This window comes from Taeniopygia guttata, chromosome 7 (genome assembly GCF_048771995.1).
Source record: "Taeniopygia guttata chromosome 7, bTaeGut7.mat, whole genome shotgun sequence".
In the NCBI taxonomy this organism is placed as follows: domain Eukaryota; kingdom Metazoa; phylum Chordata; class Aves; order Passeriformes; family Estrildidae; genus Taeniopygia; species Taeniopygia guttata.
Genome location: NC_133032.1, coordinates 10288483 through 10312747, shown reverse-complemented (window position 1 = coordinate 10312747; position 24265 = coordinate 10288483). Strand labels below are relative to the sequence as shown.

Below are 24265 nucleotides of genomic sequence, written 5' to 3'. Positions count from 1 at the left end.
TCCCCCCACCCCACCCCCCCCCCCCTTTTCCAGTCCTCGGCTTCCCCTTCCCCCTCCTCCTCCCCTTGTCTCTCCTCATAATATTATCCTTGATCACTGCCCGGGGTTTGAAGCCCAGAAGTCAGGAGCTGCGCACCCCACCCCCACGGCCCGAGCGCGCACTGATAGGGCCCTCGCTGCTGGCACCTAGTCAAGCTGAGGTGTCATTGGGATCTCAAATTGCAGCGAGGGGCTGGCAGGCAGCCAGAGGCAGTCTATTTAAAAGACAGCCTGTTCTGCAGTATTCAGTCTCTTTAGAAACTTCTCCAGGGGAAAAGTGTTGGGAGATCTACAAAGTGGATTTTTTTTTTCCTTTTTTTTTCCTTTCCCCCTGATTTTTTACCGCTCCTCTGCCGACTTTGCAACAAAACACTCCAACTTTGCAGAAAACTTTTTTTTTTTTTTTTTTTTTTTACTCTTTTGGTCTTTCTTTTTTTCCTTTGCAAATCTTGGAAGAGGAAAGCGGGAGAGTTGAACAGAGCCGATCGAAACACAACTTTGCTTCATACCAAGCTTCCCAGCAGCTCGCTGCGTCGGGAGAGACTTTTCCTCCTGCAGAAGAAGAGGGAGGGGAGGGGAGCTTTGCATCCCCTCTTCCTTCTCCTGCGTTTTCTTTTTTTTTTTTTTTTTTTTTTCGCTTCTCCTCTTGATTGCTTTGATGCATTATTAGCAGGACACTGGTTTTCAAGGAACTTTGCTCCCTTCCCAACCTGCCTCCTCCCAGCCCTTTGAGAAGAGTGTGTGTGTGCGCGTGAGTGAGCGAGTGTGTGAAATCGCCGTCCCACCTCCCCAAACACCCCTGCTCCCCCACGCCTCCCCCTGCAACCTGTAGGCTGTGCAACCCCTGCAGGCTTCGCTCCCTTTCCCCCCCTCCTTCCCTCCCTCTTTTTTGCGCTCCCGCGGATCGCGGTGCGAATTCCCCTTTTCGAGGCGAGAAAAAGCTGAAAGGAGAGACGGGGTGGGGGGAGAAAAAGACAAGAAAAGGAAATCTAGACGTCCCCTCTCTCCCAACGCCAAAATAAAAGCAGGAGGGTCTCGCACCCCGAGAATAACCCCCAGAGTGGGGCGCCTGCGCTTTCCTTTTTGAATTTTATTTTCGAAAATTCTTTAATTTTTTTATTTTAATTTTTTTTCTTTATTTTTTTTTTCTTGGCCCCCGAAGGGGCAAGCGGAAAGGCAGCGCCGCCCGCTCCCGGCAGCCCCCCGCGCCCCGTCCCGCAGCATCCCCGCCGCGATGCTGCTGCGGCTCCTGGTGCTGCTGGGCGCCTGCCCGGGGCTGTCGCGGTGCCTGGGCTCCTTCGTGCAGTGCGAGCCCTGCGATGCCAAGGCGCTGTCGCTCTGCCCGCCGCCGCCGCTGGGCTGCGAGCTGGTGAAGGAGCCGGGCTGCGGCTGCTGCCTCACCTGCGCCCTGCCCGCCGGGCAGCCCTGCGGCGTCTACACCGAGCGCTGCGCCCGCGGGCTGCGCTGCCTCCCGCGCCAGGGCGAGGAGAAGCCGCTGCACGCCCTGCTCCACGGCACCGCCGTCTGCCTCAGCGAGAAGAGCTACCGCGAGCAAGCCAAGGCCGGTGAGTGACCCCCATCCTCCATCCGCAGCTCTCCCGGATGCTTATCCGCCTTGCCGGCTCCTTTTCCATCTTTCCGCCTGCTTTTTCCACGCCACCGCCAGCTCCCGGTTGCGTTTTCCCTCGTTCCGGGTGCTCTTCCATGACCCTCCGCTTGCTTTTCCGTCTTTCCGGCTCCCTTTCCATCTTTCCGCTTGCTTTTCTGCTCCCTCCCACTGGCTGCTCTTCCCTGCCCCCGCCACTGCTTTCCCATCCTGCCGGCTGCTTTTCCATCTTCCCAGGTGCTGTTCCATGCCCCCACTTATTTTGCCGCCTTCCCGGCTACTTTTCCATCTTTCCGCCCGGTTTTCCATCCCCCCTCCCCCCTACCCCCGCCGTGTGCTTTTTCGCCTTCCCAGCTCCTCCATTCCCCTGCACCACCATCAGCTGCTTTTCCATCTTGGTGGCTACTTTTCTGCCTTTCTGCCCGACTTTTCTCTTTCTCTCACACACTTACACGCCTTCCATCTTTCTAGCTATTTCGCCATTCTCTCTCCTCCCCACACCCTCCATGAGCAACTTTTCCAAGCCACCGGTTTCTTTTCCATCTTTTCTATCTGCTTTTCCACCACCACCACTTCTCTGGCTGCTCTTTCACCCTCCTCTTGCTTTTCCACCTTTACAGCTACTTTCACATCTTTCTAGATGTTCTTACACCCACACCCACAGCTGCTTTTCCATCTTTGTCGGTACTTTTCCATCATCCTAACTGTTCTTCCATGCCCCCTGCCACTTTCCCATCCTTCTTTCCATCTGTGCTCTGGTCAAACCTCCTGTTGCATCATCTCACAGCCTCCCCCCACCCTGCCTTCCATCATCACCTCTAGATTGTCCTATCTCCAGTGGAAGGGTTTTCTTTCCCCACTTCCCAGATGCACCCTTTTAGTCACAACTGCATCCCAGTCCTTCCCCAGTTGCATCCTTTACATCTTTCCTGCATCCCTCCCTTCAAGCTTCTCCCTGACCTATTTCTCTCACCATATCCTCTACCTTGCTCTGGGGCCCGAACTGATCTCTGCATGTTGAAGTACAGAGGAGAGCAGGGCATCTCCTTCCAAACCAGCAGCCTGTTCCCAAAGTCCTCAGCCCCCCCCAGGTTTGTTGCTCTGCCTCACACTTCCTCCTTGGAACCACTACAGCCCGCTCTTTCTGTCTGCCAGCTGCTGGACATCTTTGCTGGGCTTTAGCTCAGGGAGATGAAGAGAGCAGGTGCATTAGGGACAGGATATGCTTTTGCAAAAAATAATGGTGGCGTTGCTAATAATGGGCAAGATCAGGTTAAAAGCAAGCATGAAGGTGAGCATGGCAGCACCAGTGCAAGGCCAAGCTTCTGAAATGTTCGTACTTGCACGTGACAAAAACATGAAAGAAAGCTCCTTCATTTTGACACACATTTCACTCCCATTTTTTGATCCTGTCTTCGTGTGAGGACAGATTCCCTATATTCCTCCAAATACTGGAGGTATTTCTGCCACGGTGTGAAGGGGAGGTAGGGAGGGTGTCTGTATGTCCAGGGGACCACTTGGCCAAAAAAAAAAAAAAAAACCAACCAGAAACCCTCACTTTTTTTGGTCCATGAAACAGTCGTTTCTACTTGTTAGCAAGCGTCTTCTTATACCCATGCAGCGGGAATCCGTTTCTCCTTTCTAGCACCTAATAAATTGTGATGCTTTTATTATTTTTCCCCTTTGCTGCTTGCAGGCAGTGGTTGCGTTGCTACGCACCATCCTTCAGAGCAAAACCAAATTCTGTGTGTAATAACTTCCCTCCTCCCTCGAATGACATCAGATGTCCAAACTCCCTTTAATCAGCCAGAAACAGCAAAGCTGAGCTTGGTTTTTTGAAGGGCAGCTGTAAGGGATGAGGGTTGGGAGCCGACCTGCACAGGGAGCAGAGGGTGAGGCCAGGAGCCACGTTCCTGCTGTGGAGGCCAGGAAGCTGGGCAGCACCCACTGTCAGCAGGGACAGGCCAAGTATCCCAGAGTGCGTCATCCTGGTGTTTATTTACCCTGCACGTGTGTGTGCGTGGCCAGGGGCAGGCAGTGTGGTCGGGAAGGGAAAGCCATTCAGCTGAAACCCATCAGGAGAGCAGGGCCCATCCCTGCTGAGGGTGCCCCATACAGACACCCTGAAAAAGCTTTGGCGCTTGGCTCCCAGCATGAATATCTTTCCGTTTCACCTGCCTCACACTTCCCAAGGAAACTGGTCCTTTAGCAGGTGCTTTGTGTGAGAACTTTAGCCAGGTCCCTTGCAATTCTGCTGGTTTTGATTTTCTTGGTATGGGGAACACCCGTTGAATGAACAAGGAGAGGGACAAGAACGCGGTGGCAGGTTTGTCGTGCAAACCAACCCCCTGGCACTACCTGCACTTCCAGTTTGGACTCCCCAAGTGCCGCAGGGGCCTCTTTTCAACAGGTTTTGTTCGCAGACAGCAGATGAGCCTGGATTGGGAAGGCTGCTGCAAGAAGCCACAGCAGACCGGCAGGCTCCTCTTGAGATTTATGCAATTGCAAATAGAAATAAAAAATAAATCAGGAATTCCTGAGGATGGGAGAGGGGGGAAAAAAAGTCACTTGGCATTCGATTGGTAGTGTGTGAGAACAAAGTATATTTTCATAGGCATGTTTCTAAGCAACAGGGCAAGAAAAGAAATTAAGTTTGACTTGAACTTTCTGGCCTCTGCCAGTTTGGCCAGCAGCACAGGGACCGTGCACTGGGGAAGCTGGCCTGGCCCTCCCATCTATCAATGACCAAAATTGGCCCTGAGCTGCGAACCGCTGAGAAAAAATCAGCACTCTGCAAAATAAACTATGTGACAGTGGTGAGGACTAGATGAAACTGCATTTCTATCTATTTCTGCCCTCGTGCTGGCCAAGTTTAAAATTGCAGATGCTTTCCTCCTTATGGATAAGGTAGAAATGCAATCATTGAGCAGCACTGCAAGAGCCAGAGCCTGGGAGACCAGGCTTAGCCCTCCTGTAGAGCAGATGTCTTGCCTGGGGACAAGATGCTTGCAGGTACCATGCCTCAGTTTCCTCATATGCTGGGCAGTGGTACTGAGGAATGCTAGAGGTAATGAGCAGAATGTCCTTCTGGTTTGTTCAGAGGTCTGAAATGAAAGCAAGTGTGGGATTAAAGAGCCTTAGTAGGACTTGTTTTAAGTAGAGGGATATGTAGGTACTGACAGGATGGTCCCTGTAGTCCTTCCTCCCACAACAGTCAGACACTGTCCTTTACTGAAAGCCAAACATCACGTCTGCAATTCACTGTTCCTGGTAAAAAAAAAAAAAAAAAAAAAACCAACATGAATGAGCTTCATTTATGGCACAGGCTGCAGGATTCTGGGTTTTCTCTGTTTTGTTTAGGTTTCCTTTGAAATATACCATGTCTTTCCATTTTTCTCCCCTGTGCTCCTGCCAGACTTCCTCCTGCTGAGACAGCAAGGTCAGGCTGAGCACCAGGGAGCGGAGGGCACAGATTGGAGCCTGCTGCCCTAAAAATGCTCATGGAAAAACAAAGGTTGTCAAATATTTCCTTCTCTCTCATTCCTGCTCTCTTTCTAGAAAGCGAGCAAGACTTGGCAAGTTTCCTTATGAAACCGTGAGCCAACGATAACCAGGAGGGGAAAGCGGGGGGGTTGAAGAATTAGCCCTAAGAAAATCATCTTTGCAGCGTCAGCTGAAAGGTGGAGGAGGAGTGCTGCCGAGCCCAGATTTCCTGCAGCTTGTGTTTGGTGCTGTCCTTTGTTGCTCCCCAATGTATTTTTCCCCACCCCATTCCCCCTTCCCCTAGCTGCCTGCTCTGCATGTGGGCATGCAGGGCTTCAGGGCTGAGCAGAGGGGATGTGGTGAGGCAGGTGGGCAGCTCCATGTCGAGGTGAGGGTGAGGGTGAGGGTGAGGGCAGGGGTCATGGGAGCAGCGCGCTCGGGATGCGCTGGCTTGTGCACGTCACTCTGCGAGGGACCCGGCTGGTGCGAGCCCCAAGTCCATTGTGCAAACAGCTCCGAGCTGTCAAGGTGAAAGCTAGTATCAACAGGCCTGCAAAACCTCAGACACAAAACAGGAAAATCTCCATTTTTTCTTTTGATCTGGAGTTTCAATAACAATATTTAAAAAAAAAAAAAAAGTGAAATCCATCAGGTGCCAGCAAGAGAGCTGGGTTTCTGCGGTGTGTGTGTGTACGGGGGAGGAAGGGATGGGGTGGTTCAAACAGGAAAGGAGGGGCCTCGGCTGGAAGGATTTTTCGGCAGCCTGGTTTCTAAGGAAGGAGAGAGAATATTAAGTAGTTGATCCAAATGAAATTCCTGCCGAGTGCCAGCAGAGTTCACCGGAGAAAAGACGTGGCTCTGTGCGTGCGTGCGTGCGTGCATGAGTGATAGAGCTGGCCCCGAGCTTCCACACAGCCCTGGACCCACTCCAGGGCAGCGCAGGGAGCCCCTCCAGAGCTTGCACCACCACAGCGAAGAGCAGGGGCTGGTCTCAAACGGGAGCCTCTGCAAACTTGAGGGATGCTGGAGGAGGCCATTGTGCCTCCTTGTGTCATACTTCAGCAGCAGCAGCATCCTGAGCCCAGATGATCGTCGCGGCTTTGGCACGTCAGTGACTTGAGCACAGTCATGTGCGACTGGAAGCGTTTGCTTGACGGCGGGGTGTCCCCTCAGGCTTGACAAAAGGGGGTCGGAAGGGCTGGGTACCTTCCGTGCCAGCTTCAAGACATCCCCCAGTGTCTTGTGTCGCTTAGTTTGTCACACGTGTGAGGGCAGAGGGGGAGGAAGAGGAGGAGAGGCGGCGCTGGCGCCCTCAGCGCGGTGCTCTGCCTCCTCCTAACGACGGCGGGAAGCGCTGCTCGCCCCGGCCGGGGCAGGAGCGGTGCCGGCAGCCCAAAACTCTTGGGGCGAACTGCAAATCCTGGGAGCAGGCGGGAACCTCAGCCCCTCCGGGCTTTGCCGTCCTCCTCTCAGCTACCTGAGCCGCTAAGAACAGTTGTAGCTGTTTCCCTGTGCTAACTCACGGACAGGGCAGATAAGAACGCCAATGGTGCAGCAAATCCTGCCCTGCCCCCCCCCCCTTTTTTCTTTCTTTTTTTTTTTTTTTTTTAATAATGCAAGTTCAAGGCCAGGCATAAGTGGAGAATTTGGCTGGAACACACCTGTCCCTCGATGTGGGCTGCAGAGCAGCAGGATGAATATGCACAGGGAAGATATGCGTGTGAGCATATGCACACACGTACCCGTGTTCACACGCCCACACACGCCTGCATAAACATTTAATGTGTGCAAGCACACACACGGAGCATTCTTGTCTCTGGAGGCAGAATGGTTTCCAAGCAGCACACACAAACCTCGCTTAGATGCAGGGGTTCTGGTTATGACTGGCACATCGTATTTTGCCATGAAGATCAGATGCTGGCATACAGATCAGCCTACCCTGTCCTCCCACTGAGGGCTCAGAAATGAGATGCACCAGGTGAGCATATCAAACAATGGCAGGTGAGGAAGGAGATAGATGCAAGATCTATCCTCCTCTCAGCCAGCTGTGTGGATCCAAACTCACCCCCTCTGTTTGTAAGTGGCTTGTGTTTTCTGGCTAGATTAAGATAATACACTGAGAGACTTCTTGAGGGCAAATTTTCCCATGTCAAACAAGCAAATTTTTCACAGTGAAGGTGTGAAGTTGTGACTTGCAAAGTACAGCAAATCCACCTGCCAGGGCAGTGGTCCCTGGTGTCATAGGTGGAAGGAGATGGTGCCAGGGGCACTGAGGTCTCTGGGATCCTTCAAACTGCTCCATGCCCAGGCAGCAACAGCTGGCCTTCAGGAAGGTGTGAAAGAGGAACTGAATTGGGAAAAGATGGCACATGTGCTGAAATGTAGCAGCTGAGGGCTGGAGAAACAGCCTCCAGCACTGAGCAGAGGAAGCTACAGGACCCAAAGACATGATGCATGCAGAGGTCAGAGATGATCCAAAGATCATCTTTAGCCTTTGTGAACTCACTGGCAGTCAGCCTGATAACCACCTAGTTGTTCATAAGGAGGCATTTTACAGGGAAAAAGTAGTTATTATCTGTTTATCATCAGGACAGGAATAGCCAAAAGTATGAGGAGGCTCTGCTGGCGAGAAGGAGAGGGATACCTGACCTGCCCCCCATGCTGGAAACCCCTAAGACCTGGCCCACTGGGTCCGGTGAGCATGAGCCTCCACACTGGGTCTCCAGTAGAGCAAGGACATAGAGTGGGGCAACAGTTGTGCCAGCGCTCCTGGATGCTGGGGCTACCCATTTAAGATGGACACAGTTCCTGATTCATGCCTCAGGTCATCCTGGAAGGGTCTTGGCATGTCTGGTGACATCCCCCATCCCCTTACCACTCAACCCCCACAAGATGCTGTGATCCTTCAGCTGTGTAGCAAGGCAACTCTCAGCAAGATGTTGTTTTTGAGGTGGTTCTTTGATGCTAGTGATCTGAGAAGACCCCTTAGTGTTCATGTCAATCCAATGCTTGAAGTTAATCTCAGCATAATGTGTTTGCAGAAATCTGGGACTCTTGGTGATTTGCTGTGAGCACATTTGCTCTCAAGAAATCCATTTCTCAGCATGTTTTGGTAAGTTTTCTGTCTATGATGTTTCCAGGACAAGAGTGAGAGAGAGACTCTGGTCAGCAGATTAAACTTTGAGGAAGGCATGTTAAATTTATCCCTGTAAAGTCAGTAGGCATTTCTTGTGTGCACGTGCACAATGCCTTCCTCTCGCTATTGCCCTTATTCTCCAGACCCCTCTGATATTCCCATAATTTTTCACTGTAACTCCACCCTGGTGGTACTGTCTCTTCCATGCAGAATGTGGGAATGGGGTTGTCAATATCTCCCACAGCAAACTGGCACACTCTTCCCTGTTAGCCAGGCAGACCTTGATCCTGCAGGATGCTGAGCACCTTTCCTCTAGGGCCAAAGAATCAAAGGCTTTTGGGCACCTCTCCCCTCAATGAGAACCAGCTGCCTCAGTCCTCGAAGGACTGTGGGGCCAAAGCTCTGGTAGAGTTGGAGAGCTCTTTGCAGCTTTGAGCCTGGAGGGGTGTTGTTGCAGTTTGGTTTGTTTGCTTGTTGGATGGACACAGCTGGCTTGATGATGGAATTAATTGTTATGTTGATGGAGATGACTTGTCTGGTTGCTATTTAAGGGCAAGAAAGTAATCCTGACAGATACTTAGGGAAATGATTGCCTAGCTAAACAGAAGAAGGAATGTTTCTTAAAGGTAACTTTGGGGGCAAAGTTGGCTAATAAACATAATTCTTTTTTGTAGAAAAACAGTAGAAATATTTTATTCTTCCAAATACAGATGGGATTCATCAGAGGACAATTAAATCAACAGAGCCATTTATTATTCATGCTTAAGAAATCAGATGGTGTGTGTTAGACTAATGATGAAAATCTGTAATTAAAAAAGCCAGTGAAAACTATGGAACCTGGCTTTCACTTCCTAATTTAAAGGACATGCTGGAAAAGAAGAAAGTTTTCATAGGGAAGAATTGCCTTATACCTGTCCTATACCTGTGCAACAGTCAATTATGCTGCTGCCACAGCTACATATGTCTTAAGATATTATTAAATATCTTAATATTTTTTTTCTAAATACAAAATGACACACAGTCGTTGCTTGTACTTGTGTGTCCTTCTTTCCTGATGAAAGAATAGATGTGGGTGAAATTTTACTGCATCATTTCATAACCATTTCAGTGGCCAGTTATTTGATTCTGTAAAAGTAGCAGTGCAACAAGGATTTTATCATTCCAGGAAGGCTTTAGATCTGTGGCAAGGAGTGATCAGTTGTCTTGCATGGAATTTCAGACCCCAAAATAGAGGTCTATACCCTTTTGTCCATCAAGAGACCCATGGGGATTTTTTAACATTCAAAAGCATCTTTGCATTGTGTTGGACCAAAAGAAATTGCTAATGTAGGCAGTGGTACAGGATGGAAAATGGCTAAAAGAGGCAAGAGTCATCCATTAGGATAAAGCTTGGGCAAATTTCTCCTTATCAGTATTGTCTGAGTGTGAATGTCAAGCTTCTGGTATTTTTTTGTGGTCCTACTTAGCTAGATTGAGAGATTAAATAACATCCAGGCCTACTGCAGGCAAAGGCTTTCTGAGAGAAGGAGCCATTAAGAAAGGAGTCCTGAGGGCAGAGGTTGGAAATTTCATCCCTCAGAGGTGGTAACAGTCAGGATGGGCAGTACGTGTGATGATGTGTCATCTGGTGCTGACACAGAGATGAGCAATGGATGAGCTCACACAGCTTTTCCATCTGGTTTAAGGCAAAACTGAAAGTGAGGCTGAAGGCCTAGCAATTAATCTGGATTAGGCTGGAACTTGCAATCACAGCTGCAAACCTGAAATACTTTTGGTGGTGTAACAGTTCTTGTCCAGCCTCTCATACAGGTGCATCTCTACGCTCCACCTTGATGGGCCTTTTCCTGTCTCTTTGTGGTGAGCAAGGGGCAAGCATCCTGGCAGCACCTGCTTTTAAGTCCACATTTCTTGATGTCTCATGTATATTGATACCACTTGTCACCTGAGTTTTAAAGATAAGCCCCACAGAGTCCAGGAGGGCAAATTACTTATTCCTTCTCCCTAGTTACACTTCCACTGCTGATGTTGAGCGACCTGCATCCAAAAAGTCCCCCTGCCGGCTTCTTTTTCATGCAGTAATGACAGTTGATGGACACATCACACCTCCTTCATTTCTGTGTGCACAGGAAGACTTTTTCCAAGTCATCTCGGGTGGTCAGATGATCAAACAACCTTTTGTTTTCATTCAGAAAACCTTAAAGCATGTGTGTTCTCATCTTTTTGTCACAAATAAGCCCCATGGAGAAACTGCTGGTGAACAATTCAGTGACGCCTTGCAGGAGCTAAACCAGATTTTCCTCACCCTTCTTTAGGCAGAGACTGTCAGTGCAGTCTTCTCTGAGTTCTTCTTTTTTAACCTTTTCTGCTCTTAGTTTCTTGGCAGCTTGGTATGGGTTTTGCCTCCTTTATTGCAACCAATGAAATCTGCTGCTCAGGTGGATTTATTGGAAAAGATGCGAGACTAAGAAAGGCTGAATTACTTCATCCTTTCCAGGAAGGAAGAGTATGTCTTGGTCACTCTGATATTGAAAGATGATTTATTTCGATTTCTGAGGGTCATAATTCAGCTCTCAGCTTCTTCTGCAGTTTCAACATATGGAATGGTGAACATCTGCAGTCTCCAGATGAGGTGAAGGAAATACGTCTTATCTTCCTATCATCAGTGCATCAGCAACAAGAGCTTCTTGATATAAATCTAGTCCTGCAATACTTCCTTCCCCTCCACTTGCCAGTTCAGTTTTCTGGAAGATAACTTTGTTCAGGAAATGTCAGGCTGATATAAGCAGCTATCTAGCAACAGAGTGTCTGCAGTTTTGCAAGATGGTGCACATCAGCATGATTTAATTGAAATGGATGGACATGTGCTCATCATCTTACTGGAGGGTGAAACTCTGGAAAGTTTCCCAGTTCTTTTATTGGTTAGACATTTTGGGTTCTCTCTTAGACAAAAACCATTGTCATGAGAACCCAGAGTCTCTGGCTATGGTGTCTGTTGGCTCAGACCGTCACCTGGTCTTGGTGTGTCCTGTATGTGCATTGCAAACTCCCACACCTGCATGGAGAACTGATTGTAAACAGATTTGGGAAGTCCTTGGAAAGAGACAAAGACAACACCTGTTCAGCCACAGTCTTTATTGTTACATCTCAAGGCAGCATCAGTCCAGCCCACCAGCTGGTGCCCCAGCTTGGCTCTTCCAGCACAGCATGGGTGCTTGGAGACTGCTGAACTAACAGCTAGCAGTGAGTAGGGAAGGAGCTTCCATCATGAAGCTCCCCATATCCTGCTTCTCTCCTTGCCCTACAGAGTTACTCTCAGAGAGTTTTATTTTTTGACTGCAGTAAGGAAAGTACCACGTGGCAGATAGAAACACAGATTCTTCCTTAAGCTTCCAGTTCCCATAGCTGTAGCTCTCCCACATCCATGGCATTTGTTGGCACTGCAAAGTCATGCTGACCCAGAGATCCATTCCTACAGATAGGTCCTGCACTTCCAGAGCAGACCAAAACATGAGCTGGTTCCCTTGAGAGCTCCTTTCCCACATGCTGAGCTGCATTTCTCCCCCATCCAGCTCTATTTGAGGACACAGAGGTCATCAGGATGATGATCTCCCTTTCCCATGAATCCTGTGTGAACCTGGGGGCAGCCCAAGCACCTGATATTCACGCTCTGCAGGTGAGCCCTGGCTGATACAGCAGAATCTGCATCCACAGGTTTCTGCTGAGGAGACATTAATCACATGAGAAAGAGCTGGTCTTCCAGGCTAGTTCAGCAAAGCCCAAACAATTACTACTTAAAAAAAAAAAAAAAAAAAAAAGGCCACGGAATAGCACATCCCTCTGCCATCAGTACCTGTTCTCTGAGGCTCTTCAGGTATTCTTGAGCTATTCCCAAGCATCCTCCTGGCTTTTGGCTTAATGAAATGGAAATAAGTCCTGGCCTTCCAAACCAACTCTCTGAATGCTTTTCCATCTCTTCTCTGAGCTTGGCCTTACTGATTCATATCCTTCCCTTAAAAGGTGTCTCAGTGGAACAAGGGAGTGAGGTCTCATCAACTTCCACCATGTTGTCACAGGGGTATAAGATACTGGAATACCCTGGAGCCCCTCTTCCAAAAGCTTGTGTGGCTTTTGAGCCAAGGACTGATTGGATTCTGATCAGCTGTCTTTGGTAGGTGTCTGGGTGTGGTGGGGCAGAGTGGGTGTTTTTGGGAGCACTTCACAGTGCTTTGAATGCTAAAGACTTCCTTCCACACTCTGCAAATCACAAAAGTGTTTTGCTGCCTTTGGCAGCTGTTGAAGTTCCGAATTCCCAGGGAAGGAAATAGGGTCTGTATTTTCTTACTACTGCTCCTGTGTCTGTAAAACAACTTGACCCATGGGAACTACATCAACAGGCTTCAAGGGGACCAAGACTGAAGAGGTGGTGGGAGTTACCTTTCTTAACTTCAGACCTTTGGAGGTCTAAGTGTGATCACTGGAGTCACAGGAGAGGTGACTGGATTGTTGTTCCACCCTAAAATCATAACCCAAGCCAAATGATGGGGCTGGTCACAATTTGGAGGGAGCAGCATCTCTGCAATGACTTACACATGGAGTTTGGCCATCCTGAGCACCTCGGTGTTAGCATTCGGGTGTTACGTGACAATGTGTCTGTTGCACGTTGCTGAGACTTTTGGGAGGTGGGGTGGCAGTCCCAGCAGGGCTGCTGTTATTCTGTCCTTCTTGGCGTGTGGTGTCTTCTCTGAGCCTCTCATCACCTGCAAGCATTACCAGCATGCTCCCTCACCAGTCCCTGCCAGATGGACTGCACCGGCTTGATGCCAAGACCCCACCAAAGCACAAAAGTTCGTTCAAAGTCCAAGACGCTTTGCAGCTGGCTCTCCAGCAGACAACACCCTGGCCAGTGGAGGAACTGGCTGGAGCCTCCATCCTCAGCCCTGGCTGCTCTGCCTCCAGTGGGTGCCAGATGGCCTCGGGCTGGGCGGCTGCCTGAGCTCACTGCCTGACCTCACCAGGGCGGGGGTCTCAGCGGTGACCCCAGCCCAGGCACAGCGCCTGGGCCACTGACCACCCCAGCAGGGCTGGGGGCCGGTCACCACCGCGCTGGGGGCCGTGCCTGGGACAGGAATGTAAGCGAGCTGTTCTTCCTTAGGCGGGTGAAAGCTCCTGGGCTGCTGCCTGGGCTGAGTCTGGTGGCCTCTGGGGAGCTCAGGAATGCTTTTGCTCAGTTGTACTCTCCAGCTGCCAAAGGGTGCAAGATGAGATGACTCTCCTCTCTTTGCATCCCTTCGCTGCCTGCATCTTGAGAATGCAAACACAGTGGCTGTCTCTGTGTGCTGACCAGGAAGGAGGAATTTTTATTTTCCCATCATGGTCACAGGTGCAAGTCCAGATCAGGGACAAATTTGCCTGACAGTAACAGGAAGTTTTGGTGTTGGTCAAGCATGTCCCCTCCTCCAGAGTGGCAACAAATGGGAAGGGCAGCTGGGGAAAATACTCAGGATTTTTTCCAGCCAGGTACCTAAGAACAGAATTCTGTATAAGCCCCATGTGCAATGAGCACCTCTGAACAGAGATGGCTGAGTTTGGGGCAGAGGAAGGACTGGACAAATTCTCAAGTTTACTCTCTCCACGAGTGACATTTGTGTTGTTCCTGTGCTAGAGGTTTAACTGAGATCCCCATTAAGTCTTTCTCCAACACCTTCCTGCTTAAGTGGTGTATTATGTTAGTGCCTATGCTGTAAATAATAATGATCATGATAATAATCAAGAGGGCTGTTTAGCAGGATTGCTCTGTGGTTGTGCATGTACTTCTTTGGTGCGTGTGGCTTTTGGAGGTGGTGTTGAACAGGACAGCAAGTCCTCTAGCAGTGGGCTGTGGCTGTAACAAGCATGGTTCATTAGGAGCAGCAGTCAATAGATCCTTTCTGCCAGAAACCAATGAAAATGTGTTAAAAAATTTGAGCCTCCCAGCCATTTGGAAAAAGTTTCGTGTTGCACTCTGTAGTGTCAGCAGGCAGGGATGCAGTGTTTCCACTCCACTCCCCCATGTGACTGCACCCACCACCTTATTGGGACCTCACATAGGTCCAAAGCATCTGAAGCCCAGGAGTACCAGGCTGGGTTTTGATGCAGGGCAGAATGATGTGTAGTCTGCTCTGGGTGGTATCTCTTAAGGACAGCAGGCAGCCAGACAGGAGCAATTTGTGGCTTCCCAGAAACGGTGCTTGGTATTTTGCTACTCCCCTTCCCTTCTGAGGGAACAGTTGGAAATGGTTTCTGTTAGGGAGTTTCCTCTGGCTAGCCTGGAGTGGGGAGAAGACATTATACCTCAGCCCAGGGCATAGGACAGCCTATGCTCTGCTGTGGGTATTTTCTGCATCCCAGGGCACATCAACAGCACAGCCCTTTTGGCCTGGTCTGGGTCAAGAGCCTGTCTAGATTCTTGCCCCTCTTTCCCTGGGCAACAGTGGATCAGAGTAGACATGAAGCCATGGAGTGGCTCTGAGTTGAGTTCAGTCTCCTGCCTTGACTGTAGGGTCAACATCTCTGAGGTGGCTACAGCTCCAAGCTAGCCAGGCATCCTCAGCTTGGCTAGCAATGTCATTCTTTTGTGTCATTTCTCTGTGAGTAAGCTTGGGACCTCTAGTGGGAGGTGATCCCCTCCTGAGTTGTGGGGAGAAAGAATGGAGCTGTGTGAGCCACCCACCTCCTGCTTCCCACTGTCCCTCACCTGGGGACACCAGGAGTAGGGCCTTCCTGCCCATGCCCTAAGCCCACAGGGATGCAGCGTGCTTTGCCCATGCCTCGTGTCCCCAGGCAGGCAGCTCTGCCCCTGCAGGTGCCACCAGGCTGGCAGGCAGATGGGAGGAGGAGAGAAGGGGCCGTGTGGCGGGCCAGAACCTGACAGCGAGGGAGGAGGAACTCCAGCCTGAACTCCTTCCTGAGTCTTCGACACAAGTAGGGCTCATTTGGGGGAACTGGGTGTTGCTCCTGCCAGCATCTCCTGCCAGCATCTCCTCAGGCATGGAGGCACAGCGGTGCCAAATGCTGCCTGCCATGAGCCAGCCTGGGGAAAGGGAGAAGGTAATGAATGAGCTGGTGGGTGTGGATGGGCACGGGGGTGCAGGAGCTCTGGAGATGCTGATGTGTCTGGTCTGGTGGCAGCTACAGGCTGAGGTGGATGGGCCAGCCAGGAAGAGAAGGGAGGGGCTGCATGGGTGCTGCATGCCCCGGCTCTGCCTTTCCCTCTGCTCCTGGCACTGGGAACGCCCCTTACCAGCTGCCCAGAGCTTGTCAGGAGCTTCTGTCAGAGACCTCTGCCCTTCAGTTTGCCAAAATTGGCTTGTTAGCAGAAGGGGTTGCACAGCCTTGTTGTTGAAGGAAATTAGGCTATTAAAAAACGTAAGAGGATGGAGGAAAATTAACCATTCAAGGCATCCATGGAGTTATCACTGGGATATAAAGACCCAAAACTGCTGAGTCACAGATGAAGGAGTCTCATCACTTCTAACTCCTGTTGTATGACATCCCAAGCATATGTTCCCACTTGAGGGGGAGTATGTGCATGCCAGGGAGAGTGAAGGGGTTCAGTTCCCAGTGCTTTTTCAGCCCTTCACAAAGCACCAGACTTGGGCTGGGGTCTGGGCAGCTTTTGGTGCACATCAGTTACCTACAATAGCACAGGGCTCCTGTGGCTCCCATCTATCCTTGCTGAAAGGGCTCCACATTAGTCTCCAGGTCACCGTGGCTTGCTGCAGCTTGCAGGGAGAGGAGGGATAAGGTGCTTGCAAGAGGGTAAAGCTGCTGACCGTGTGAGCAGTCTGAGCTGCTGCAGACACCCATTGCATGGTGAGTTTTGGGGACTGGACACCCTGTACTGTTTTTCTGACTAACCTGTATCCTCTATTTGTTACATGTTTTTATTAGTTGGGATTGCCCTAAGAAGCTGTGCCTCACTTATTTGTAATTGCAGAGGTAATGAGCTGTGCCTCTCCTGTGTTACTGGGGGGTTGCCAGCACCAATGTGAAACTTCCCTTTATTGCTGTGGGGCAGCCCAGGGCGATACTCTGGCAGCGCTTTCTCCAGCCCTGAACGTGGGTGCCAGAGGGGATTCCTGGGACAGAACACAGTGTGTTTCACTGCCATAAGAAGGGCATAGTCACTGCAGATGCCTCTGTTCTTCTTTCAGACCTTCAGGTTTTAGAATATCTTTCGAGGCAAAGGATGCACTTCACCTTGTATTGTTTCCTACTCTGGGGAGTAATTTCCAGTTTACTCAGTTTCTTCTCTATCCCCTGTCATCCTCTTAGAGTAGATGTGTGCAGGCAGTTGAGTCCTGCAGCAAGGAATAAAACCCCAAGTATATGAGCATCATGGGGCAAAATGGCAAAATTATCCCATCCTGGGGAGACACATGAGTCCTGGGTGTGGTGCAGGGTTTTGTTTATGTTCTCTTGGTGGTTAGGAGGGTATAGAGCTGGGGATACTCATCCAGTGCTGTTCTTGTGGAAACAGACAAAACTAAGGTCCACTTTAATAAATAAGTGACCATGAGAAACTTTCAGGGTTTTTTTTTTTGCTGGGAGAATGCAATGTCACCTTGGCAAGGAGGTATAGCAGACTTGTACCTGTGGTTGTCCTGGGCACCCAGTGACCCAGTGATGCTCGGTCACCTCCAAACCCCCCAGCAGAGGTGTGTGTGACAGTCTGGCACTGCCATCTGCCACTAAGCATCTCGTCCATCCCCCCCACTGGGCATCCTCAGGCATCCCTGGGCAGCAGTAGCATCCTCTTCACCTTTCTCCCTCCTGGTGCTGCATCTGGGCTCCAGGAAGCAGTCAATCAGCAGAAAAAATCCTGTTTGCCTTGTTGTGGGCGTATATCTGCTTTTATTTTAATCCTGAGCCTTTTTTGCTCCTGGAGGAGGGGATGATCTGGGTTCACTGGCATAGAAATTGCCCAGAGATGCTGTTTAGGGACAGATTTCAGCTACTCTGATGCTTTCCTTCTGCTGCAGTGAGTTTCCTTATGGCCACTTGCTAGTCCCAGCACAAGACTTGTCATCACCAGATGTCTGGGGACCCAGGGGTCAGGAGACTGAGAACCTCAGGACCTTTAAACTATATTCAAATTTAGTTGAGAAATAACCCTTTTTCACTCTGGTGGTTGTACTAAATGTCACAAGTCATCTAAGTTTAGACTGTCACCAGCCTGCTCCTATATATAACTGCTCAGGGCTCCTGACTGCATCCTGCCAGCAGAGGTTGTGCTGGGGGGGTCTACAGGAAGATGGGTGCCATGGACAGAACCTAAGCACGGTCCCCTTTTGCTGTCAGTACCATCAGTGGCAGTCAGGCAGCATTACTTGGCCGTGTCACACTTGGCTTTGCTGGCTGCTTGGTGTGTGTCAGCAGATGGGAGCTGATTTGATCCCATGAGTGGGGCTGCAAGCTGAGGACTCTGGAGATCCCAGCACTTGTCAGCCACATCTTTGGTATCACTGTGAAATGTCTGCCCAGCCACATGGTGGCTGTGCTGTGAGATTGACCTTGGCTTTGGAATTGTATCATCTTCAAGCATTCCTGGCTTGTGCTCTTGCCTTCTCAAGGCAGGGTGAAGTATGAACTCGTCACTTAATCCTCTCAGCATGGATAAACAGGGGCTTCTCTGCCTCATTTATGTGTCACCTGGCCCTTCCTGGAAGTAGGATGACCCTCATGCTGGTCTTTTTCCACAAAAACAATGATGGCCCTTGTATGTAGAAATGCATCCTAGACCTCTGACTCCTCCTTGCTCTCTAGCCACCTTCCTGTCCTGAGCTCAGAGGCCATGCAAAAACCCTGTGAAGTCCCACACAGTGGGATAAAGCCAAGGCTGTAGGCAGCAGCTGGAAAAGGGATTCCTTCGGTTATTTGTTTTCATCCTGCCTGGTGCAGAGGTCTCCTCTGGGGTTGGGCAGGAGGGTCTCTGTGCAAAAGCAAGCCCAACTCGTCTCACAGACACATGACAGTCTGGTACCCCATCCTTTGCAGAACGGGAGTCCCGGGAGCACGAGGAGCCAACCACGTCGGAGATGACAGAGGAGACCTACCCGCCCAAGGCCTACCGGCCCAAGCACGGGCGCCTCTCTGAGCTCAAGGCTGAGGCCCTGAAGAAGGACCGGCGGAAGAAGCTGACCCTGGCAAAGTTCGTGGGCATGGCAGAGAACACGGCTCACCCTCGTGTGGTCATCCCCGAGCTCCGGCAGGAGTTTGAGCTGGTGGGTGCCTTCACCTTCCCTCCGTGAGGCTCCCATGGGAAGGTGACTGCGGAGGGCTTTTACCCCTGGGAAATGGGTCCTAATCGGGGGGGACCTGAGGGCTTTTGCAGCTGGAAGGTTCTGTGAGGTGCTCCCCTTCTGACATTGGATCTCCCTGCGTGCAGGGCCCGTGCCGCAGGCACATGGAGGCGTCCCTGCAGGAGCTGAAGAGTAGCCAGCGGATGGTCCCCCGCGCTGTCCACCTCCCCAACTGTGACCGCAAGGGCTTCTACAAGAGGAAGCAGGTAAGATGTTCCTTGCCCAGCAAGGCTTTTCTCTGCCGCTGCCCTGGGTGGGAAGGATGGAGGGTTTTCCTTTGCTGGGTTAGTCTGGGTGTTGCTGCAAGCATCTCCAGACACAACTGGTGGTGGGTGGCCTTGCTGATGGCTCCAAGTGCCTTCTGGCCTGAAGCAAGCATCCTGGAGGAGCTGGTGAGGGAGGGGGAGAAGTCAGAGAACCCTGGGCTGGGGTAGCAGCAGGCACAGGGATGGGATGTGCTGAAAGCAGAGAGCAGGACGCAAATCCTGCCGTGGGAATTGCATTGCTGGTGTGAAGGGGCCAAGGCCTGGGAGCCACACAGCGTCTGGTGGCTAGCTCTGATCTCTGCCCTTGGGTGTCTCCCCAGTGCAAGCCCTCCCGGGGCCGGAAGCGTGGGTTGTGTTGGTGTGTGGACAAGTATGGCATGAAGCTGCCGGGGACTGACTTCCTGAGCGGAGACCTGCAGTGCCACGCGTTCGACAGCAGCAATGTGGAGTGAAGCCACCTCCCCTCCCTCCGCCCCATCACTATCTATCCAGACTCCCTTCCACCCTCCCCTCCGCACCTCCCCACGCCCCGGGACTCCGATTCCTTTCATCTCATGTAAGACGAAAAAAGAAAGGAAAAGATAAAAGAGAAAGGAAGAAAAATGAAAAAAACAGAAAGGGAAAGAAAGAAAGAAAGAATGGAGAGAAGTAAGGAAAGGAAAAGTAAAAAGAGAGAAAAGAAAGAAAAAAGAGAAAAGAAAAAAGAAAATTTAAAAAGAGAAGAAAAGAGAAAAGAAGAGAAAAGTAAGAAGAGAAAAGGAAAAAAAGAGAAGAGAGAAAAATAAACCCTGAAGAAACTGAGGACTCGGAATCTACAACAGCCTTTTGACAACAAGGACTCAGCAAGGAAAGGACAGAGCCAGAGACAAACCAGCCATGGCCGCTCTGCCGTCCTGCACCTCTCCCCAGTGCTGCCTGCACCCCTCTGCCACAAGCAGAGGTCACCCTGATGTAGGAAGCTCTCCAAGTTGCTGATTTTCCAGTACGGGTTTTGGGCAGGTTCATTTTTATTTTTATATTTCTTTCATGTTAGCTAGTTGATTTCTGAAGGGTCTTGAGAGAAAATCTTGTGGCCACCAGCGCTCCCCTTGCAGTCCTCCAGAGTGTCCTCCCCATGTTGCTGGGACTCAGTTAAGTTGATTTCCATCTCAAATGACTGCCCCAATCCAGGCAGATTTCAGCAAGGGAGGAGATGTGGGACTGTTCATTTTGTGTCTGGAGATAAGCTGGGAAGGGAAACACAGATCCTGCAACAGCACAAATACCCCCAGAAAGTATCTGTGGACTTGAAAATAAACCATCACAAAAGGAAATACAGTCTTCCCTGTCCAGTTCATCTTGATTGGAAGGTCAGAAATTTTCTTGGACAAGCAGGCCTCTGACCTTTGCCCATCCAGGTGTGAAAGTGTTCATCACCTGCATGCACCTGTGTGTGCGTTGATGCAGCTTTCCCTCCTTGCAACACTTCACCTTGAAATCTGGAGGTTTCAATGTAATATGCAATTGGGGGATACGCTGCCCCTCCCAAAAACAAATAATAACCTGTTGGATTAAGCACAGAAGCAGAGTTGTGGAGGAGCATCGGTGCCTGTGGAATCAGGGCCTCATCAACACTGAGGACTGCATCACTGTTCAGACTAAAGTATCCCTACATGGGGACGGGAATCAGGGCCAAAACTCTTCACCACCCCCGTTGCCACCACAAAGATGACCAACTATGGAGATTTTTTTTTTTTTTTCCCACACAGCCAAAAATATGGTTTGCTCCAGGGGGAAAAGAACCCCAAACCTCCACTTTGTTTCATCTTGGTTTTTTGTTAAGGCTGGTTGATAGCTTTTCCCGTGGGTAGGAAAACGCCATCCTTTTGCATTGAGGATACTGCTCATGTTGCCACAGTTGATTGCCACCACCCTGCAGTAAGATCCTGTGATGGGCCCTTGTCTTTAACCTGGGACCCAGCTCCTTGTTGACAGCAGCCACTGCACCATGGAGACCCACTGCCTTGGGCATGCTGGGACAGCCCTCGGCTGCCTTCCTAACTCAATTGTTGTTTTTAACATTTGCATTTGATCTTGGGACTCTCGCCTCCTGCTTATCCCTGACAAGGGTCTCCACGATGTTGGTGCTGGGAGGAGATCCTGCAGCAAATGGAAGGAAAGAAAGGAAAAGGAGCTGTGGAGTCTGGGTGCTGTGGTGGGGAAGCGCACCCGCTGCAATCCACATCCTACTGCCACGGCTGGAAGTGGCAGCCAGCACTGGCTAAAGGACACAGCTGATCTCAGGTGGAAGGTTCCTGAACCCCTTATCTCTCTGAGCTTCCTGGACCTGGGCAGAGAAAAATGGAGGTCCACAGCACTACTGGGGCCCCACCTGTGGGGATGGGACAAAGGGGTTCTGGTGAAGGCTTCTTGCCATCACAGGTTGGGAGCCCTCATAGCCTCTCGTGAGAAGACATTACTCCCCTAAGCATCCCGTGGGCTCCCCACCAGGACGTTACCCTGATGGAGGTCAGGACTGGCCACCTGTGGTAATTTCCCTCCAAGTGACAGTGGGGGCGAGTTTTGCCTATGGACTTCCACAGAGACCCAGCAGAACACATTTCGTCCTGGGGACAAAGCATCTTCCCATGCTGAAAAGAAGGAAGTGTGCTACCAATGTAGATGTACCCCCAAAAAAACCTGTTGGAGTGGGGTAACTCCATGTTGTTGGAGGGGAGCGTGGTGGGGGCTGAGAGAGGGACCCTTCCAGGCTCTGCAGGGCTGATGGAGCAGGGTTGGTTTAACCAGAGTGGTGGGTTAATGTTGGGATGCAAGTGGAGTGAAGAATGGGGTGAAGACAGCAGGAGGAAGAGGAGCTTGTGCTAACCCCAAGGGCCACTGGACACCATTGTTGACACTGTCCGCTTGCTGATCCCTGTGCAAAACCTCCTGTCATAGGCCAGTACCACCTTTCCCAGGACCCTTCCTTCCTCCTCTCTTCCTCTTTCTTGCTTTTTTAAAATTTTTGTTTGTTTGTTTGTTTTGTTGTTTAATTTCCCAAAACTTGAAAGCCTTTGGCTGCAGAGAAAGGAGACGCCCCTGGGGTGGGATGGGAAGGGCATCAGACCCCCACGGACCTTGTCTTTTGACAAGGATGTTTTTGCAGGGTGAGGGTTAGCTCACAGGGCCCCACAGTGGTGTCACAATGTGTGGCCCTGGGAGCCCAGAGTACCAAAATCCATCCCACACAGCCTCCCTCACTCCTGCACACCCCATGCTGGGATGTTGCCTGTCCTGTCCCCATGAACCTGGGGGAAGGATGATGGACATTTGGGGTTTACCACCCTCACCCCCCAAATCACTTCGGCTCCCAGGATGGGGCACCAGTGACCCCCCCCAGCTGCCCACTCCCTTAAGGATCCCCAGCAGGACGAGGCTGTTTACAAGCTGCACTAATATTTAGGACTGGGGTTGGAGCCTGGTTGGGCTGGGAATGAGAGTGGCTTCAGGAGGGCTTGGTCACCCTCTGGGGCGGCAGTGATGAGGTGCTCCCATTCTCAGCACCCAGCAGCACCCCTCTGCATTTAGGATGAGAGAACCAGAAAGGGCAGATTTGGAAGCTGGGGAGGGTAGAGGGACACCAGGAGATGCTGGCAATTTGTGCATCAGGGGGTCGTGAGGCTCAGGGGTCTCTGGCTACGGTATTTGTGCCGAGCCCACATTGGTATCCAGGACATGAGCTGGGAAGGAGAGGACAAGGATGGCTCAGGACAGCCCTTCCACCACATCTGCCCGGGGAGCGGCGCTCAGTGGCTGGGCTACCCCTTGTCTGTACTGCAGTGGACTTCGAAAACCACTAGTACAAGAGCATTTTGCACTATTTCTCCGCTCTCTCCCCCTTCCCCTTTTCTCCGCCTTCCCCATGAAAATTCTTGCTGTTGGTTTAGTTTTCTTTTTTTTTATTTTGTTTTGTTGACATTGTTGATTTTTTTCCCCCAATGGAGCATTGTTTATTTAAAGAACAGTCAGTTCACCTCGCTGTCCTGGCCCTGGCTAGGAGCCCTGCCTGCTGTGGCCCCCTCCCCAGCCCCACCAGCTGCCGCCACTGCCACCGGGACAGACGTCACCACGCACGTTACCCACTGTTGTAACACAGTTGTTAAAACACACCAGATTCCGAGTTTCCTGCCTGGTTTTTATCTTTAAGCAATACTCACTACACATTTTACGGTAGCTTTTTATAGCTTTACATACATACGGTAGCTCTGTTGTTTCGTTTTGGTTTTGTTGTTTTGTTCTTTTTTTTTCCAGTAAACAAGAAATACTCATAATCTTACTGGTGGGAAAAATAAAAGCAGTTTGTGAAAAACTGACAATGGAAGAAGAGCTTAATGCTCTGTTTAGCATTTTGTACTTAAAAAAAAAATCTCACATTTTATTAAAAAGTGAAGATTGCTGTATACTATTTATTCAACTTATAATTTATGTTACTCTTTGATCTTTGTCTTTTCTCATGACAAAGCATTTATTTAATAAAGTTATGCATTCAGTTAGCTTGTGCCTGACCCTCGTGGAGCATCTGTGTGCCAGGGCCTGCCAGTGAGCTGCTCCAGCCCCGAGCATCCCACAGCTGCCTGTGTTGTGTCCCTTGGGGGGCTCAGCCAGCTCCACAAGGGTGCTCAGGGAGGTACAGGGCATGGGGTAAAATGGTGGCAATGCTTTCGGGGAGCTTATGATACTAGAACAATCTGCTAGGTGAGTGGTAAAAATTGCAAGCTTAACTTTACAGCTTCCTGAAATCAGAGCTATTATTTTTTATCTTTTTTTTTCTTAGAATTTTCTTTGCATGGATGTGGCAGTGGCACACAGCACACACATTTGCAGCTTACCAGGGCAAAGTACCTAGCAACCAGTGACATTAAGCCCCTAAACGTTATCTCAGACTGAGCTCCACAGCTTGGGAGCAGATGTGCTGTTTGAGTCTCAGACCTCTTGGAGCCGCTGGAAGATTTGCCCCAATGTCCCAGCAGCAGAAACATCCCTGGAGCTGCTCAGCCCAGCCAGGCCGTGGTCCTCAAACACTCTGTGGTAGCTCTTGGTGGTTCATCCCGCTGCCGTCCCCGGTGCTGGATCTGGCCCTGCTCCACTGCCCAGGCAGCCATCACCCTTCATTCTCCCACTCACCCCTGATCTCCTGCCTCCTGTGCCCCTCTTCCTCTCCATTCACCTGCCAGCATCATTCCATGTGCCCAGAGTGGGGCAGGAGGCCATATCATCCCCTTTGCCCCTGCACTGAGGACCGTGGGTTGCCAGGGCTGTGTTAACAATGCATCCCGCAGCCACCTTGCAGCACATGGAGCTGGCACAGCCACCCTGTCCCTGATGGACACCCCATCCCTGGTGGACACCCCATTCC

At 50.7% G+C, this 24265-nt stretch overlaps 1 protein-coding gene across 1 annotated transcript; it reads left to right on the top strand.

The window, feature by feature from the left end:
* Window positions 1-292: 292 nt before the first annotated feature.
* Window positions 293-23402, top strand: IGFBP5 (insulin like growth factor binding protein 5). Its single transcript, XM_030277286.4, has 4 exons — window positions 293-1604; window positions 18300-18526; window positions 18691-18810; window positions 19191-23402. The coding sequence occupies exons 1-4, from the start codon at window positions 1274-1276 to the stop codon at window positions 19320-19322; spliced, it is 810 nt and encodes a 269-aa protein (XP_030133146.1). The 5' UTR covers window positions 293-1273; the 3' UTR covers window positions 19323-23402.
* The last annotated feature ends 863 nt before the right edge of the window (window positions 23403-24265 follow it).